This window comes from Trachemys scripta, chromosome 1, assembly GCF_013100865.1.
Source record: "Trachemys scripta elegans isolate TJP31775 chromosome 1, CAS_Tse_1.0, whole genome shotgun sequence".
Taxonomy (NCBI): Eukaryota; Metazoa; Chordata; order Testudines; family Emydidae; genus Trachemys; species Trachemys scripta.
Window position 1 is genome coordinate 144,455,906 of NC_048298.1, and position 15,916 is coordinate 144,471,821.

The 15,916-nt window shown below is 49.1% G+C and overlaps 1 protein-coding gene across 4 annotated transcripts in view; it reads left to right on the plus strand.

The window, feature by feature from the left end:
* Positions 1 to 14,608: 14,608 nt before the first annotated feature.
* The window catches only part of GSK3B (glycogen synthase kinase 3 beta), a 228,490-nt gene continuing 227,182 nt past the window's right edge, over positions 14,609 to 15,916 (plus strand). The window contains exon 1 of one of the 4 annotated variants that reach the window (XM_034788614.1): positions 14,609 to 15,817. In XM_034788614.1, coding sequence (XP_034644505.1) covers positions 15,730 to 15,817 — 88 coding nt within the window. In that variant the 5' untranslated portion in view covers positions 14,609 to 15,729. The remainder of the gene's footprint in view (positions 15,818 to 15,916) is intronic. The other 3 variants (XM_034788631.1, XM_034788605.1, XM_034788621.1) reach the window with 3 other exon arrangements.

A 15,916-nucleotide genomic window follows, 5' to 3' on the forward strand; every position in this document is an offset into this window, starting at 1 on the left:
TTTCCTCTAGCTGTATTCATTCCCGAGCTGCTGTTTCCATAGCTGTCTAAGCAAGTATTTGGGGCTGCCCAGTGTGGCAGTTCTGTTGCTGATTAAATGCATTGAATAGGTGGAACCTACTGACACAAAGTAATCACACAGCATGGGCCATCTATACTGGTGCACAAGGTGGGGAAGGAACAAAAGACTTCTCTCAGTGCACCCCAGCACTGGGGCTGGTCACCAGCTCCCCTGGCATAGGAGGCACCCTAAGGAGGTTGGGGGACACAGGAGAAAAAGATATAGCAATATGCACTCTCCCCATTTGCTTGGGAGCTCCAGCAGGCATTAATGCATAGGGCCTGGCAGTGCTTCCACAGGGGTGTGGTGCAGAGTTAATTCAAATCTGTGGACAAGCCCCAGCTGAGCTCTGCATGGTGAACCATATCTCTTGGACTGAGGGGAAGATGCTGGAGCCTGGTGCATAGAATAGAATTTTGCTGATGTTTTATTTATAGCCATTATTTTTGTGACAGGCTGCTTGGAGCTCAGCTCGCCCAGCTGGAAGTCACTCCAGCGCTGTCTCTTGTAAAGCTGGGATCCCCTAAGGGACAAGTGCAGCCTGCAGAGACCTAAGCAGTGGCCTCTGGCTGAGCGTTCCCTGCAAGTGCAGGCAGGGCACACATCTGAAGGACTCAAACATACCATGGCGGTTCCTCAGTTGAGGCGGATGCTGCTACAAGGCTCAGCAGATCTCAGGGGATGCTCATGGATATGCAAATATGGGGGTGCCCACAGAACTCGGGGCAAATTGCCAGGGAGTTGCTTAGTGCTGTACAGTTGGGGCACCTCAGAGGCACTGGCAGGTCTGTGAGCGTCTTGTGGGTATTTTACACCAGGCAAGACAAGGAACGTTATTGGCATAGAGCAAACAGCCCCGAGCCTTAAGCAGCTGGGCCTGGAAAAAGTAGCCGTAGTTCTGAGCTCTGACCAGGAGAGGCTGCTACTGCCCTGCTTCCCCTCCCAGCTCTCCATCGCTTTGCTGGTGGCTCCACACAGGAGGGGGAGCTAGAGTGGGGCGGCAGCAGCAGCTGCCTGCATTCCACCACCACCGCAGTGTAGCAAGTGTGTGACTTGCTTGGAGACTGAACTGTACTTCCGGGCCCCGGTCACCTGACCAAGGTCAGGGTTACAAAAGGTCAATAGCCCTGTCATGTGGGAGGGGTTGGTGTCTAGGATGCCATCCTGTGCAATGGACAAGGCTGGCTGCAAGTGAAAAGGAAGAGATATAAAGCCTTTTATTATTATGGGGTCTGTGTGCTGGGCACTGTACAAACACATAGACAGAAATAGTCCCTGCTCCAAAGAGCTTGCAATCTAAGACTGTCCTCCTAGGAAGGATATGTCTCCTTGCTGTACTCTGAGCCAGCAGCAAAGTATGCGACCACTGTCACATGGAACTCAAAAGGCAGGGTAAGTGCCTGCTCCCAACTAGTGAACAGGTGATCTCTGTGTTAATTGTTCCTTTTGCTGAGATCACAGTCCCTTGTATTCACTGGTGTGTGTGTGTGTGTGTGTGTGTGTGTGTGTGTGTGTGTGTGTGTGTGTGTGAGAGAGAGAGATTGTGATTTCTGGTTACTTGAATATCTACCGAGTAACCCCGGCAATCCCTTATTCTTCATACCAGGGTTCTATAACTCTTTCACAGTGTGAAGAACATTTTAAGAGAGAGGTTGTCACTTCACATCCCTGTTGCAACTACAGCATTTGCTTACATTGAAAAGTAACATTAAGAAACTATTTCATGGCTATTTAGCGACTGGAAAAGAGAAGAGCTAGCAGTCTGTGGTCCACCAGCAAGTGTTCTGCAGCCACCAGTGGTTCACAGACTACAGTGTGGGAACTTGTGCTCCATGCCGTCCCTTATGTGCTGCTACCATTTGGCATGATTCAGATATTGGGCTGTCTGTGGGGTTGGGAACAACTTGGGAAGAGGACTCCCATTAAGAGGGTGCATCATTCATTTATTTTGTCTAGTTAATTTGATTTGTACTTTACCTTTGGTTGATTTGTACTTTCCTTGGTTTCTGTTTCTCTTAGCTTGTTCAAAACATTGTTTAAATGAAAGGTGTTTTTACCACAGTCTCTTGCAGTGACTTTTGTGTCTCTTACTTCCCTGAGTGGTTGTAGACCCCTGGAAGATAAAAAAAACCATACTACTAGTAGTAGCAAAGGAATGTTCCTGTGTAGCTCAAGTAGACAGGACTTGTGTCTTAGGAGCGGGAAAGTCCTGGGTTCAGTGCCCATTCCTGCAGCTAGGAGCATAGGTGGGGGTCTAAACCCAGGACTGTGTGTCATCCCTGATGCTGGATAAGTCACTTCAACTTGCAATGCCTCAAGCTTTTAATTCTGTAAAATGGGCATAATTCTGACCTTCTTGGGGGTGAAGTGTTGGGAGGAGTGATTCACTGGTGCCTGTACAGTGATTTATTCTGTTTAATGATTTAAACATTTATGTTTGTGATTTATTGATTTTATTTATGATTTAGCTGGTGACTAAGGATATGGACAGACAGTTCTCCCTTCTCTGTATTCTCCATTATACTCCTCTTGGTGGAGAATGAATCGCTTCTCTATAGTCCCTGTTACACTTTGCATGGCCCAGCTGGATCCAGAGTTCCTGACCCTTTCCCGGTGTGTTCTGTCGGGTGCTAAGAAGCCCATATCCATTCCAGCATTGCACTATCCAGCCCTACCGGGCAATCCTGTGCAGTGAGGCGGGGATTATTGTGTTTCTGCTGAAAAGGGTTTTCTAGAGGAGCCTGATAATAACAGTTCCCCCTCGGCTATCACTTGTGGACAAGAGGAAAAAACAAACTTCAAAAGATAGAAGGAAGACAGAGCAGCACTCTGCAGTGCTCCCCAGAGCAAGCTCATTGGGGTACAGGGGCTCTGCACTGGTTCTGCACATAGAGCATGTTATTAACAATACCTAGCATTTACGTATCACTCTGCATCTTCGGAGCACTTTGCTTATTCTCACCCAGTGTAGCTCAATAGCTCTATCTCTCTATAATAATGGGGAAACTGAGGCACTGAGTGGTAAAGTGACTTGTCCAAGAGCAAACAGTGAATCAGTGGCAGAGCTGGGGATAAAATCCTGGAACTCTGGCTACCTTGAAATCCTACATTTTGGAAGCAAATTCCTGACATCCAACACCTGCCACTATTACAAGGACATAAGACTAGTCCCCAGGTGAACTCAAAGTCATCATCCTCCCTTCTAGAAAGCAATGTTTGTTGGAAGGGAGTTTAGGAGACTCTCCCGCAGGAAATGATAGTAAAGTTTCACTTTATAAGTAAATTTTGGTCAATTGGACAAAACAGGCAGGCAGCACTAACACAGTGACATTTAGGACACTTACTGCAACTCTTAATAGCTTATGTCTAAAAAATAAAACCTACTGTGACTCTGTTTAATGAAACTGTCTATATATGTTATGGCAGCACAGATAGTGAGCTCTTTGGGGCAGGGACCTGGCTTGTATTTTCTGTGCAGCACTTTACAAACCTGAGAGTATTGTAAATACCAGTACTACTGCCTAGAAATAATGTTATTAAAAGTAAGAAGACATCACCTACTCAGGGTGTATTTGTGGGTGGTGGGGATGACCCACAAAGCCAACACCAGTTTAATCTAAATGATCCCTACGGTTTACTCAGTGGATATCTCTTTATAATAAATTCCATTTAAAAAAAAAATCAAAAGAATGTTAAGGTTGCCTGGTTAAGAACACAAAAGTCAGGAAATGCTGAGTTTAACTGTAGCACATGTAATCTTAATTCTCCTTACAATGCATTTCAAGTGTTATTACACTGTAGACCACATCTTACTAGAGTGATTGTGTTTTTGATACCTTCCTTCTGTCCAGGATCACACAACATCCCTGTTGCAGCTACAGCAATGGTCGACATTGAAACGTAGGATTAGGGAAGCACTTGATGTATTTTTCATTGTCTTTGTGAAAGTTAGCAGCTGACAACCAGGAGAAGAGCCGAGCCGAGCCACGCCACGCCACTCTCTGCACTTCAGCAGCAAGTACTCCATGGACCACACTGTGAGACCCACTATGTTACAACACAGCCTTTAATTATGTGATCACGTTTGGCAAGAGCCCAGTCTCATTCACTGCCCAGCATTTGTCGTGCACATTGATCCATCACCAAGATCGATGGATTCACTACAAATCTATATAATGGTAATCGCAATCAGAATGGAGTGTGAATGAAGGCACAGAGCAGCCTGTATGACCCATCTCATTCATTATGTTGACTGCATCATTCAGTGCACGCACTCTGATCTGTTACTAACAAAGTTATTCATTGGAAACATCATAATGGCATATCGGAAGCATCAGCTTGCCCTTCTGCCACAGCCATGTCATTGGTACAAGTGTCTTAGCACCTGATGTGCCTCGGGAGCATCTTGGTGTCTCCAATAGCTGAGAAAGTCTATCAGTACCTACTACAACTAGATTAGGAGGCTCAGTGGCACCTCACAGTGTCTTAGGCAGTCTGCAGGGAGGGAACATGAACAAACAAATGTTGCAGTATCATGGTAGCCTCTAATACATCAGGATACAGTAACTTTATCATGCAGAGCAAATATAAATAGCTGGGAATCCTATGAGGGGTATTTGTCAGTTTTCAGGGAGAGTGCAAAACTACATGCATGATCTAAATCCAATAAGCAAGGAAGACGCTTAAAACTAGAGAGCTATAGGAAGTAATGTGGGCTAACAGCTCTGTATCTTGTATTTGTAGCAGTGCTGGGCAGGGCCTTGAATAGTGAGTTACACTATAAATGATTACAATACATAAAAGCCCTTGTTAGAGCACAGCTATTTTTTAACTGCTTACCCAAATAACGATGCTGGATAAAGACCGATTTTCCTCTGACAGTTAAATCTCTCTCTGTGGTAGATTATAATGGTTGTAAATATCAGTTCTTGTTAGCCCCATTACAATAGTTTTCATACCAATAATAGTACATCAAGTACTCTCCTGCTTTATAATCCAGCCCCCATGCTGCTCTGTTGGAGAGAGACATTTCCCAGTTCTCAGAATATTTGATATCAGTGTGCTTCAGTATATCAGCTATGCAGTCTTTCCTGTCCCTATACACACTGCATTAGCTGGTCAGCTACTGTGTTATAGGATAAATCCTTGGGGTTATATTCTGGCCTGCAATACAAAAGTACTGAGCTCTCAGTAACTTGTATGACAGGTACATGACTATATCTGAGGACAGAATTTGGCCCTCAAAATAAAATAACAGAAATAGGCCCTGGGGAAGAAATGTGGCCTATTGGTTAAAGGAAAGAACTGGGTGTCAAGAATCTTGGCTTTGCTTACTGACTTGTGTAACCATGGACAAATCACAAACTTTCTGAACTTTAGTTACTGTCTCTGGAAAATGGGGATAATAATGATTTTAAGCTTACTTAATACACATTTGAAAAGCACTTTGAGGTCCTCAGCTGGTGGATGCTAAAGATGTGCTGAACATTATAAGAGCAACAGCATGAAAGGACATGTTCCTACTCATCCCAGACAACAGGCCTTTGGGTCATAATTAAGAAACCAAAACATCTGTTCAGGAAATGAATAAGCAACCAAAAGAGCATGAATTGGGGGAGAAATTAAGGGGGAAAAAAGCTGAGATGTCAGCTCTGGAGATCACTGTCTTCTCTCCAGAGGGATCCAATACAATTTAATTTTTAGATAATGACCACTTACTCTGTGAGGGTCAGTTTCTAATCATCGGTTTCAATGAATGCAAACGTACTTCTTTGTGTGGTTGTATTATGTGTTTGTACACATAGAGCTAGAAAATGTCAGTTATAAGGGTCACCTGACTTCTGGCTCAAATTGGAATGTAACCATAGGCTAACTGACGAGCCAAGAGCCCTTCTCTCATTCAGAAATGTATCTGCTACTGTAAATTTGGGATTTCTATCACACACCTATGTGGCGATTTTTGCAGACCCCAACAGCACTGAAACAACACCAAGAGCAAGCCAGAGAGGTCTGGAGAAGTATTTCAAAATCTCTGCCGATGGGAACTTGACTCACTGTGCAATCAGACTGCAAGTGGCCATGGTCATGGAAGTAAAACAGATGCTTTTATGCTGGAACAGCAGCAGCCTGTTTATTTAGTGGCACTGGGCAAGCTTCCTCATAATCCAGAAAATCGACACTCTTGCAGCAGCAAGGGGAAAGCTATGTTTCACAGTGACCAAAACCTACCATAGCTACTCAAAATCCAGAATTTTAAAAAGAATTCATAGGACTTAGAGAGTAGCTGCCAACCTCTGTGCACCTGAAACCTGGATAACTGAGATTTTGCCTCTCCTTTTACAGGATTATGGTAAAATAATTTCCCTTTGTGACCAGTCTGGGTTGTTTTGCTGCAGAGTCAGAAATGAGACACTGACTTTTAAAGATCTTCCTTCCCACAGGGGTGACGGGTGAAAGAACAGGTCACAGTTTTGTTCTGTTGCAACATGCCTGGAACTGTTGAGAGGGATCTTTTCGTTATAGCAAAATCTTCAAGTCCTCAATGTTTTTCCAGGTTTGCAACCTACCTATGTTGAATAGAAGCAACAGGAATGCCTGGTGACTGTAGCTGTTTTAGTGGATTGGCTTAAAAATGGAAGATGGACATCAAAAGTTGCCCTTGCAATGGACAGTTCTGCTGAACACACCACAGAACTGTCCATGCGCATCATAAACATTGTATCTCTTCCCTCAAAATCAGCAAATTGAGACAGCCCCAAGAGCAGAGTATCAGAAATGCATTTACAATAGCAAGCAAGATGATTGATGGGAGAGACCTGGATGATTCATTGACTGGGGTGGAGGTCATTCAACATATTCCTTTATTTGAAACAGCCCATTGTATTTTTGTCACTGTCTATGCTGCAAGTCCACAGTGGAGTACCATTAAGTATTTTTATGAGTGGGATATTTGTGACCAACCAGTTGATTCAATCAGTTAATTTAAGGACACTAGAGATTATACGAAATTGTGCTGTCTACAGGCTGAGATCCCATACTGGGCTAGAGAGGGTTAAAGGCCAGATAGCCACACTTGCTCTGGCTTGCTCTGGGTTTGGTTTTAAAAAGGGGGAACTCCAACAGTGGAAGCTGGGAAAGGAAAGAGTGTAGGAAGGTAGGGACAGTCAGGAACTAGAAGCTTTGCTGAGAGGCAAGGTATGGTCTGAGGACTGTGGCTGGCCAGACTTGGTTGCTGAAGGAAGGCTCAAGCCAGGAAGTTAGTGACTGAACCTGAGCTTTCTTTGTGAGAGGCACAGAGCCTGGTGTAATGGCTGACAATAATTTACAGGGACTCTGTATATTCATAGATTCCAAGACCAGAAGGGACCATTGTGATCATCTAGTCCAGTGGTTCTCAAATTTTTGTACTGGTGACTCCTTTCACATAGCAAGTCTCTGAGTGCAACCCCCCTTATAAATTAAAAACACCTTTTTATATATTTAACACCATTATAAATGCTGGAGGCAAAGCGGGGTTTGGGGTGCAGGCTGACAGCTCGTGACCCCTCCATATAATAACCTCACAACCCCCTGAGGGGTCCTGACCCCCAGTTTGAGAACCCCATATCTAGTCTGACCTCTTGTATATCACAGGCCATAGAACTCCCCTAAATAATTCCCAGAGCAGATCTTTTAAAAAAAAAAATCCAATCATTTAAAAATTGTCAGTGATGGAGCATCCACACCCATCCTTGTTCCAGTGGTTAATTACTCTCACCCAGTAGCGTAGCTAGGGGGAGTTCAGGGAAAGCAGCTGCTTCCCCTCAGTACATTTTTCAAAAGTGGTGCCTGCCGGGCCGCCGCTGGGGTCCTGCAGGCAAGTTGGGGGGGACAGCACAGTCAGACTCCGGAGGAGCCATTGGGGGGGGAGGGGTGCGGCCAGAGGAGCGAAGGGGCCGGCTCCTCGGCCATCGCGCCCCACACTCAGTGCAGCCCCAACATCGCCACCGCGGCCGCCTCCTGCGGCAACTCAAGGCTCGGTGGCCGAGCGCTCCGCAGCTGGTGGGCAGATCCCCTCTCCCCGGCAGTTTCCTGCTTCCGGGCCGAGGGAAGCAGGAAGCTGCCGGGGAGAGGGGATCGGCCCACCAGCTGCGGAGTGCTCGGCCGCCGAGCCCTGAGCCGCCGCAGGAGGCGGCCGCGCTGAGCATGGGGCACGATGGCTGAGGAGCCCGGCTGCTTCGCTCCTCCAGCCACGCCCGCTGCCCCCCCAAATGGCTCCTACGGAGACCGGCTGTGCTGCCCCCCCCTTGCCTGCAGGAGCCCAATGGCGGCCCGGCAGGCTCCGCTTTTGAAAAAAATGCTGGGCTACCCGGGCGAGGGAACCAGGAAGCTGTCAGGGAGAGAGGATCTGACCGCCAGCTGCTGCCCACCCCACTGCTTCGCTCCCTCCAGCCCCCAGGAGAAGTGAGCAGCACCCGCCCGCCACCCCTTCCCCCGGGCCCGGCGCCCCCTCCCCCCCACTGAGCCCCTCCGAGGGGGAGCGCAGCATGGCGGCAGCATGGCCGGAGGAGCCAAGGGGCGGGGGGCGTGCAGAGTGACCAGAGGAGGAGCCAAGGAGGGGCGCCTTTTTTATGGTTGCTCCCCCTGCACTGAGAAGCTGGCTACACCACTGCTCTCACCGTTAAAATTTTGCACCTTATTTCCAGTCTGAATTTATCTAGCGTCAACTTCCAGCCATTGGATTGTTATACCTTCCTCTGCTAGATTGAAGAGCCCATTATCAAATGGTTTTCCCCTATGTATGTAGTTGTAGCCAGTAATCAAGTCATCCCCTAACCCTCTCTTTGTTAAGATAAATAGATTGAGCTTCTGGAGTCTATCACATAAAGGCATGTTTTCCAATCCTTTAATCATTCATGTGACTCTTCTCTGATAACCTCTCCATCTTATCAACATCCTTCTTCAATTGTTGACACCCAAAACTGGACACGGTACTTCAGCCACGGTTGCCCAAGTGCCAAATATAGCTGAGGTAAAATAACCTCTTTACTCTTACTTGAGATTCCCCTGTAAATGTATCCAGGTGACCTTTTCTGTGGGAAAACACTAGCACCACATGCTTTGGAGTTTGAAATTTAGCAGAAATTTGGTCTTTGTGACAGACTTGTGCCTTGTTCTGATCCTGTGAAAATCTACCCAAATTTGGCCAAGCTATGGAAAAATCTTAGTGTGCACATACTCAGTGGTGACTTTTTAGAAAGTTTAGTGGCTAAAATCTCTGAAGATTCTATGCACCCTGAGCATGCTCCATCTCCTCATAGGTTCTAGGGCTGACCAGACTGCACATGTGCCATCCCCAGAGAGCACCTGAGCATGCTCCAGCCTAAGGCTACAGGGGCAAAGCCTGAAGTTCTCTGTAGTTGCTGCTCTGGATTGCTCTGGTGCTAGGCAACGGAACTGAGAACAGAGATGCTGTTTCTCTTGTGCTTTCAAAGACACACGCTCCCACCCCATCCCCTGCTGGTGCCCAGGCAGTGTGGGGAAGGAAGCTGCCTGGCTTGAATACAGTGGGGACAAGAGTCAAACCAGGAGGAAGGGCAAGGAGAAGATTGAGATGAAGAGCCTGGTGAGACTGGGACTGAAGGGCGGGGAAAGAGGGTGTGGGAGACTGGGAGCAGTGAGGGACTGGTGTGTGTGGGGCAGGGAAGATAGATCTGAAAAGGAGCTGGAGTGTGGGGGAAGCTGGTTGGGCAAAGAGATAGGGGAAAAGAGCTATGTATGGGGTGGAGGTGAAAGAGACTAAGATTGGATGAGGAGCCTGGCAAGGGACACAGGGATGCAGCAAGGAGAATAGGATTGGGATGAAGAGCTAGGGGTAGGGAAGAGACAGGTCTGTGGCAAGGCAGAAAGGATGTGAAACAGGCAAGAGGGTCTGTGCCCACTAGAAGACACTCCCCTCCACAGCTGGGAATGGAACCCAGGATTCCTCAGTCTCACCATTCCTTTGCTGGCAGCAAATAGCTATGAAACCCATAGCACAGTATGTCTTATATCCCTTTGGTCCTGGTCCACATAGAGGATAACATCCTACTACTGCTAACAGTTACTTCATTACTTCAAGTGGTAGAGGTCTGTGTGATGGTTGAAAGGTTTCAGCCCTGCTTATGACCCATGCAGGAATTTTTTTTTAAGTTTCCTTTAAAAAAACCCAGAAAACTATGATAAAAGAGCATTAAGGTTGCAAAATCAAGTCCTCAAAAGTTAGTAAATACCAGAATTAAGTTTGCTTCTGTATCCTTAATTTGGCCCCCTTGTGCATATGCATTATTATACAATCTTTATGTGATCACATACTGTTTTTCCCATAGAACCCCTGCCTCATTTAGTGCACCAGAATTTTCCCACCTCTCGGATGAAGGCTCTAACCACTCGACTATAGAGTCATTCTCAATGCCTCTGGCCCAATTAATATTGGATTATTTATACAAAGTGGAATGGCTTCAACAACAGAATATAAGAGAAACCTCCATCAGAATTATCCCATGGTCTAATCACCTCATCTGAGAGGTGGGAAAACCCTGTTTAACTCCTTTTGCCTCATGAGGCAGAAGGGAAAATTAAATTATGGTCTCCCACCTCCTAGTTAAGTATCCTAACCACTGGGCTAAAGGTAATCAGGAAGGCTGGCTCCTCTTTTGGCTGTCTTGTGTAGAGCCAGATATGCTCTGAGCATCCTACCAGATCAAGCCCTGCAGGTGACATAGGTGCTGCCCTGCCCATCTTCACCTGGTTTGAGTATCATGCTGGATGTTAGGTATGAGATAGACATCTGCACACCTGCCTGAGGCAGCAGCACTCATGCTTAGAGGAAGAAACTTAAGCAACTACAGGACCTCTTACAGCAAAAACATAGGGACCAAGTGTGGGTTTTGTGGATTGCAGTGGTGCCTAAAACTGAGACTTAGCCACCTAAGTCTGGGCTTTAGGTGCCTAAGTGCCTTTGTGGATCCAGGACTAAGTTCTTGGCCTCAGTGATATTCTGTGCTAATGAGTTCCACAATCTAATTACACATTATGTGAAAAGCAGAGCCGTCCCGTCCATAGGACAGACCAGGGCAACTGTCTTGGGTCCCGTGCTTTGGGGAGCCCTGCCCTTCAGGAGGATGCTGGGGGGGCAGGGTGGCCCGAGGGACTAATAGGGGGCCTGGCACCGGCAGCAGGGATCAGGCCTGCGCCCCGCACTTACTGGCCCAGGCATGTATTTCTTTTTCTTGCCTGCAGCCTCCCCCCACCCCCCGAGGCTCGGACTCAGTCTCTGTGGCAGCAGCAGCGAGCGACCTGGCCCCAGCCCGTTCCGCTGGCTCCCGCCGTCGCCAACTGCTGCAGAGTCTTAGCACCCCCCCAACCACTAGTGGCAGGGCAGGCTGACCCTGCTCTTTTGCCTCAGATGGTCCCTTCCCTTTTCTGGCAGGACCCTCCACCATCACAGGGGACCCCCTCACCCCTAGCACAGGTGAGTGCCAGCCAGTAGTCTCCCTTGCCCAGCACTGGTGTCACCCCAGTACTCCACACCTCCCGCTCCCACTGCTGTTTCTCCCCTCTCCCAGCACTGGGTGGGGTCCTCCAATGCCATCTCCAGGCCAGGGACAGCCCTTATCACCCCCCTGCCTCAGGGTCCTCCTTGCCTTTCAGCTCTCCAGTCTTGGGGTTCCCCCTCCCTGCAGTACCAGGACCTGGGGTCCCACAACTCTGCTCTCTCTACCACCCACGAGGACTGGGGTTCTCCATCCATCTGCTTTTCCGTCTCCCCTCCCCCTCCCAGCCCCCTGAGAAAACAGATCTTAGAGCCCCTCCTCCATGCTGGAAGGTCCTGGGGTTCCCCAGCACCAGGGCACATATGGGCCCTCCAAGAGCCACCCAGTTCCTGGGACATGGGCTCTCGGTGTTGCAAATGTGTAATTACATTTAAAAATAATCCACGGAAGGTAGCAAGACCATATACACCTGGGAAGTGAGTTTGCTGCAAGGAAGTCCAGGAAGGTGGATTTCAGAAAGTAAGCGAGGTGACACTGATTGTGATCTGTGATTTTTTTTAAAAAATTATATGAACTTAATTAAAATTATAAAAAATACAATATAATATTATAATTATACAGCCGGGCGCTATCAATATTTAACCTGTGGCCAGCAGTTGCCCTTGAAGTTCACTGTAACCAGATTTCACAGGACTTTTTAACTTTTCAGTGGTAGAGGATTATAGTTTCTATCCCTGGTAGTTCAGGAGATCCAGACCTTAAACAATCTCTGGTCCCTTGGACTACTTAGAAACATAGGTCATTTCCCAGAAAGACCAGAATATTTCGAGTAAGCATCCTTGGCTACGCTGCGCTGGGGTGAGCAAAGGACCATTTTGAGTTAGTTAGCTAGTTTATTTTTAAAGCAGCATTTCTACTTGGAAATGAAGTTGTTATAAAGGATAGGGTTTTAGTTACCATTGGCCAGGTCTGCACTAGAAATGTTTGCTGGTATAGCAATTTCAATTAGGAATGTGATTTTTTTTCCCTCAACATTTCTATGCTGGAAAAAGTCCTAGAGTAGACAGAGTTACACTGGCAAAAAAGTACTTTTGTTTGCTCAATGAACCAGTATAAGCTACACTGTCAAAAAACACTTTTTTGTTGTTGAAACTGTATCTGCATTAAGGTTTTTTTTTGCCATATTACTACACCAGCAAAATATAGACTAGGCCTCACTTATCCCTTTTCAGTTTTTGGTAAACAGATTTGATAGATGGGTACCATGCTTATGTGGTTTGATAGCTATATGGTGAAGAAATCTGTACTAGGTTTCCCTGTGCTCTGAGATGAGCAAAGTGCTGAGCAGGACCATTTTGAATTAGTTTTAAACTTTATCACCTGGTTCTTCAATTTATCGCTCACCATTTACCAACTCCTCCTGTTCCACTCTGCTTGATAATCCCAGGCTACTTCCAGCTTTCCAAATCTAGTCTAAGCAGCTTGTCATCTTGTTTTTTAAAAAGCAACCTTTCACAGAAATGTCTCCTTTCCTCAGCTGTGGAATTTCTCCACAAAAATTACCTAAGGCATAGGACAGGCACTATTCAGTGCAGTAGAAGTGACAGACTAGAAGTCTGATCTTCTAGGGCTTGGCAGAGATAGGAATGGTAACTTCATATAATAATTACACACACACAAGATTCACAGCTTCCCCCAACACATGCATCTAGGAAATTCCCAAGATACTAGACCTTAAATAATAACATTGTTATGCATATCTATTTTTGGACATTTTTAAGAAGTCTCTGATCCCTGTAGAGCCAAACTCAAGGTAATTTAGACATTAGTCTTAAAGGCAAAAGTTACATAAAAGTACCCCAACACCATTTTTAAACTCTTTGAAACATTCATTCCTGTTACATCTGCGGCACACAGAGAATGCACAAGTGTGTGCTTTGATCGACAGGCTTTACTAGAAGAACATAGGTGTTACTCATGCTTAATGCAACTACCCTACATGCCCCCTTAACATTCGCCAGCCCCCATCCTGTACTACTTATTCCCTGCCAACCCCCGGGAAGAGAAAAGAACAGGTGCAGAGTTACGACTGTGTCAGGAGTGGTCACTGCACATGCAGTAGGCAAAGCTGACAGCCGTGAGGGGCTGTGGGGTCAGGCTAGCTAGGTACAACAAGCGGCTGCCGGTGTGCACAGGACAGAGCTCAGTTTGCTAGTTGTGGTTGGACGTCTTCCTGGAGTTTCATCACATGACACAATCTTTAATTAAAGCTTCATCTGTCATTCCCGGAGACGCCAGGACAACCCCAGGCCGAGCCGGGGCTGCGTTGGCGTGTCCTGTCCAGGAGCCGGGCTGGCGGTGCCCAGTGCACCAGGCCCTGCTGTGCCCTGGGCTGCCGTGTGTGAGGTCATCCCCGCCCGCCGACGGGCCGCTCGGTGCCACGTTGAGCCGCGCGGGCGGAGCCGGAGCCAGCCCCCAGGCTGCTGCTCCCCCTTCCGCCGCCTCGCCAGGTCACGGCGGGGTATGGGGCCGGCTCCTCCCCCACGCAGGAAGGGCCGGGCTCCTGGCCTCCCCTCGGGCATGAATGGGCTCAGCACCGCCCGGGCCGCTGCGTCTTCCCTTCGGCCCTGGCCCGGCCTGGCCCTCCCCCAATGGGGATGCGCGTTACAGGCCGCCCGTCGCTGCAGACTGGTACCGCGCAGAGAACTGGCTGGCCGCCTCATCTCTCTTAGCCAATCACATGACAAGTTACAGCACCCTGCCCGGATAGCCAATCACAGCCTCAGCCGCTCAGCGCCCAAGGCTTCAGTTTAAAGCCCTGTAGAGGGACTGAGCGGCTTCTGATTGGCTTTAGGAGAAAGCTCTTTCCATTGGATCGGCTCTCGGGGCTGCTAGGGCGGCGGCAACGTCTTTTGATTGGGTCTCTGATTATCTTCGGCTATTTCCGTAACGGCCTCGCGATTGGCTCCGATGTATTCCGGATGTTTCCGTTCCCGCTCGGTGATTGGCCCCACGCTGATGAGGTTATTACCGTAACCACCGCTGGATTGGCCCCGATGTGCTTCGGGTGTTGCCGTGCGGGGGCCTCGGGCGGTTTGACTGGGTATTCACGGAGGCTGCTTAGGGCCGTTGCGCAGCGTAGGGCGGCGACGGGGATAGGCGGCTGCGCGGCTTTGGCGCACAGCACACACAGAGCGCAGCGGCGGCGGCGGCAGCAGGAGCCCGGCACGGAGCGGCGGCGGCAGCAGCAGCAGCGGGGACAAAGGGACTGATCGGCGAGGCCGCGGGGGCTCCCGGCAGGAGGCAGTAGCTGCCGGCGCCGGAAGCGGCGCGGGGGGGAGCGGCAGGAGGGTCCGGCGGGTCCCATGTGCCCTGGGCGCCCAGGGGAGCAGCCGCCGCCGCCAGGGCTCTGAAGCCGGCTAAGGAGGAGCCGGGGCCGGGAGCCGCCACCATGGCCTGTGCCGCCGCCTCCGCCCGCCGCCCGCATTGCAGCCGCTTCAGCGTTAGCCGCCGCCCGCTGCCCCTGCGGGCGCTATGAGGAGCCGCGCCGGAGCCGTCGCCTCATCCCCGCACTGAGAAGCCGGAGCGAGCGAGGACGCCCGACCGCTTCACTCCCCACTCCGCCCGCTGAGGATCCCACCGCCCGCGCCGGATCCTCTTCCGATCTCGCGAAGCAACGAGCAGACCCGGAGATCCTTGCGCCGGAGAAAATAGTCCCCATCGCTGCTGCCTCCCTAAGAGGAGAGGGGGGGGAGAAGGAGAAAACCCGGCGAGGAAAGAAGAGGAGCTCGGCTGTAGCTTGCGCCCCATGTGACTGGCTCTCAGGGTGGGGGCAGCAAGGCCTAACAACCCCCACTGTTTCCCAGGCCGCAGCAGGAGCAGCATCGGGGGGGGCTCGTGTGCTGGGTGGAGGCAGCTGTTGGACCCAGTGGTGCTGCTGGGAAGGATGTTTTTATAAACGAGGAGTGAAGAAGCCCTGAGAAGAGAGATCCAGAGGGGGAGAGGGTTTCCCCTGGGGGGGAGGGGGCTGGAATTTAATGTTGCATTTTGTATCCCTCTCCACCTGAGAGAGAGGCACGCACACCAACCACCAGGAAGAGAAGAAGGCGAAAGGAAGAAAGGAGGAGAGGTGATCAGAGGGAGAGAGAGAGAGACCATGTCAGGGCGGCCCAGAACCACCTCCTTTGCAGAGAGCTGCAAACCAGTGCAGCAGCCTTCAGCATTTGGCAGCATGAAAGTTAGCAGTGAGTATTGATTTCGCACCCACACCCCGTGCAGATTAAACATCGGGTTTTTAAAAGAGAATTTGCACTGTTGTTTGTCAGTAATCGTAATTGTGTGAG